The following is a 3,746-nucleotide window of genomic DNA, read 5'->3' as shown; positions in this document are numbered from 1 at the left end:
TATATATATATATATATATATATATATATATATATATATGTATATGTATATATATATACATATATATACATATGTACATATATACATACATATACATGTATATATATATATATATATATATATATATATACATACATATATATATATATATACATACACGCATATATGTATATGAATATGTATATAAATATATATATATATATATATATATATATATATGTATATATATATATACACATACATACATATGTGTATATATATATATATATATACACATACATATATATATATATATATATAAATTATATATTTATATATATATTGTACAAAACTAATAGTACAAAACGCGATAAAGCACAAAACAGTATCAGCCATGGAATATGATATTGTATCGGTGAACATGAAAGCTTCTGTACGGTCGATAACGTATGGGCAATAGTAATACTTAACAAAAGTGTTCAAGCGAAAAAACGAACGAAAGCACTGGTACTAAGAAAATACAAAGAGTAAGAGAAAAAGAGAAAGAGAGAGAGAGAGAAAGAGAGAGAAGAGAAAGAAGAGAAAGAAAGAAGGCAGGGAGAGAGAAAGAAAAAGAGAAAAGGTATGGGAAAGAAGGCAAGGGTTGACATAGGGAAAGAGGGAGAGAGGAGGGAGAAAGAGAAAGAAAAAAGGAAATGAAAGGTACGGAGAAGGGAGAAAGAGAAAGAAAAAAGGAAAAGAAAGGGTACGAAAGGGAAAAGGCAAGGGTTGACATAGGAAAACAGGGAGAGGGAGAGGGAGAGGGAGAGGGAGAGGGAGGGAGAGGGAGAGAGAGAGAGAGAGAGAGAGAGAGCGTGTCACAAGTAATCGTCCAGCTAGCCAGCGCATCCAAACTGAAAGTTGTATAAACGGCATTTCTCTTCTCTTTCTTTTCATGTGAATCGTTCGTATCACAAGCGCCGTATCGTCCCACAGACTAGCATATAGTGTATATAATTTCAGTGCATTGCGTGTATATGCGCCATCACAAATCACACACAATACTCTTCTGTCACAACACTGCGTTCTCATTTGTTTGATTGTATAACTGCTCAGGCGGTCTTTCGGTTTTTCTTTTTTCGTCTCCCGTGCGATTGTCGTTCGACTCAGTTGGTATCTCTTCTTCGTACACATTACGACGCACAACTTCGAAGAAAAAAAATAGAAAAAACAGAAAAACAAACAAAAATCGCGCGAAGAGGCGCAAGAAACGTGTGTCTCCATGTACAATCGGTCGGCCGCAGAGATCTCTCTGCGTTTCAACGCGTATTTGTATTGACGCATTAAAATTGTAAACACCTTTCTCAATTCTCTGTGTACACAAAAGGTGTGCTTTTAGTGCGTAAGTCGTTGCGGTCTGATTTAGATGCAGCCATCTTATCTGACAAAATATTTCAACATTAGACAAACAGCATGAACAAGAAAAGAAAAGAAATACGACGCATGTACTTATGAGTAGCAACTTATGCTATCTCAATCATTCGTCTACTTCTGCTTGTGTACAGTAAATGAAAGAACTTTTCGAAATATTTTATGGAGGAAAGATGCTGTACGCACGCGCGCGCGCGCGCATGTGTGTATGTGTGTTTGTATGTATATGTGAGTGTGTGCGTGCGCGCAATACGTCGTAAAACGCGCAAATACAACAATAATTGCGACACATTGAGGCATTGCATCGTAAGAATCATCTACACTACCAATCCGAAAATATTCAAATATGAAGGATATCGAGTACGCAAATGAAAAGATCGCATTTGATCGGAAAACTGTGTCACAAGCAATTTGAGAGTAAACTAATTATATATATCTGGGTCTCAAACACATGAAACAACACAGTAATCGTAATAGAAATGCAAATAACTTAACTATACTTCAGCATAGAATCGTTAGAAGCCAAAATGCAAATTCTACCTAGCAGCGGTAATTTCACTCTTTCCCTCTCGAGTAACATCGGATAATTTTAGATTAGAGCACAAAACACAATGCACGTGAAAGAGCACGCATGATGATTTATCGATTACCACTGCCAAGTCGTAAGATAAAGTCTATTAATCTCCGTGTCCTAGTATAAAATCACTTACCGCGACTTTGATTGTACCCGGCTTGCCACCCCGCGTAATACGCCGCTTTTTGTTTCCCATGCTCCTCGGCAATTTTTACGCTAAGTGGCTCTGACCCACCCTCTGGTATCGTACCGTGAAGTCGCGCGATCGCCTCCTGTGCTTCTTCTCTCTTATCGAAACTGAAATCAAATCATGGCAATTAGATGAGATAATTTCATGCGCGCACGGATAAGCTGCAAAAGTACGTGCGAATGTTTTTCAGGCAAGACTTCAGACAAAACTGATGCACACATGTGTATTTTTATTACTTATTTATCAGACGATAATTTTAAATGCACGCGGAAGAAATTAACAATAAATTCCTCAACCAAAGAGCCCTTCCGACTTGTGCAATTTATACGTTCCGGTTCATTATTTTTCAGTGCACACATTACGGTAGTAAAATATTAATATTATTTTATAATATACAAAATATCTAACGTGAGACATGTCAACACACATTTGCAAATAGATTAGGTTAAACTAAACAGAAAATTCCGCTACCATTTTTTAAACAATCGCAAAATTTTAAGTTATTAATCAAAGAAAATTTGTGAATGATCACGCGCCATACGATAAATAAGCTGTGATAACTATGTCCGCTGCTGTACGCTTGTATTAGGTCAGATTTAACAAAAAAGTCCTCTATTACCTTGTAAATAATCATGTAGATTCTAAGTTATTAATTAAAGAAAATTGGTACATGATTATTGCGTGATAACACATCAAACTTTTTTAATTAATAACTAAAGATCTATGTGATTATTTTTAAAATGGTAGAGAACGTTTTTGTTCAGTTTGACCTGATCTACAAACACGACGGCAGGTGTCTCTATTACAACTCATCTGTCTTATCGCGCGTGATCACATTCGCCAATCTTCTTCAATTAGTAATCCAACATTTTACGTGATTGTTTGCAAAGTGATAGAAAAATTTTGTGTTCAGTTTGATCCAATTTACATGTACACATTTATATTTACATGTACGTGCATGTCTTGCGTTAGACATTCTATGTATATAACATGTAATGGATTAAGTTTTAAATCAAAACAACTTGTGCTTTCCATAATAACCCTGACCCGCCGGTGGATTACTCGAACGTTTTGCGGAAAACTGAGACAGAGTAAAGGGAGCGTATCTACAATTATGCAATATTGAAACCAGGAGCTGCACAAAAATACTTTGGCAAGAAACTTTCGCAAAGTAAATATGCGCGTGGTGCATGCACGACTGCGTTGTGCAACGATGTAGTAAGATCGCTGCAAACAGCTGTTTGGAGAATGTTCCAATTTCAAATACCGCGTTATTTATACGTGTACGCATTCGACGAGAATATGCAAAAGTGTTATGTTAAATCAAGTACAGCACAGAATTTTGAAGAATTTGGTTCATGAGATAATTGCATCCGTAAAAAGAGGGAAAAAATATCTGAAAATCAAAATCATAGTCTTCTGAGTGTGTACAAACATATACAAACATACAGTACGGTCGTGGACAAAAGGATACCCGTAGTTTTGAGGCTGTGTCATCTGTCTTGTCCCAGAATTATCTCATTGGACAAGACTGCTGAGTCTGCAAGCTCAACCCAAAAATGACGGACAACTTTTCTGTCCATAATCGCACAC

The 3,746-nt window shown here is 36.0% G+C and overlaps 2 protein-coding genes across 8 annotated transcripts in view; both read right to left on the bottom strand.

The window, feature by feature from the left end:
• The window catches only part of LOC116843632 (sex-lethal homolog), a 31,181-nt gene that overhangs the window by 16,012 nt on the left and 11,423 nt on the right, over window positions 1-3,746 (bottom strand). For all 7 annotated transcript variants that reach the window (XM_032814180.1, XM_032814182.1, XM_032814185.1 and 4 more), the window contains one exon: window positions 2,100-2,260. In XM_032814180.1, the coding sequence (XP_032670071.1) occupies window positions 2,100-2,260 (161 nt within the window). The remainder of the gene's footprint in view (window positions 1-2,099; window positions 2,261-3,746) is intronic.
• The window catches only part of LOC116843631 (uncharacterized protein YJR142W-like), a 78,553-nt gene that overhangs the window by 63,891 nt on the left and 10,916 nt on the right, over window positions 1-3,746 (bottom strand). The window lies entirely within an intron of this gene.

This window comes from Odontomachus brunneus, unplaced genomic scaffold (genome assembly GCF_010583005.1).
Source record: "Odontomachus brunneus isolate Ranch 3 - 2012 unplaced genomic scaffold, Obru_v1 Obru_scaffold_034, whole genome shotgun sequence".
NCBI classification, from domain to species: domain Eukaryota; kingdom Metazoa; phylum Arthropoda; class Insecta; order Hymenoptera; family Formicidae; genus Odontomachus; species Odontomachus brunneus.
Note: the sequence above shows the minus strand (reverse complement) of the source record. Positions and strands in the feature narration are given on the sequence as shown.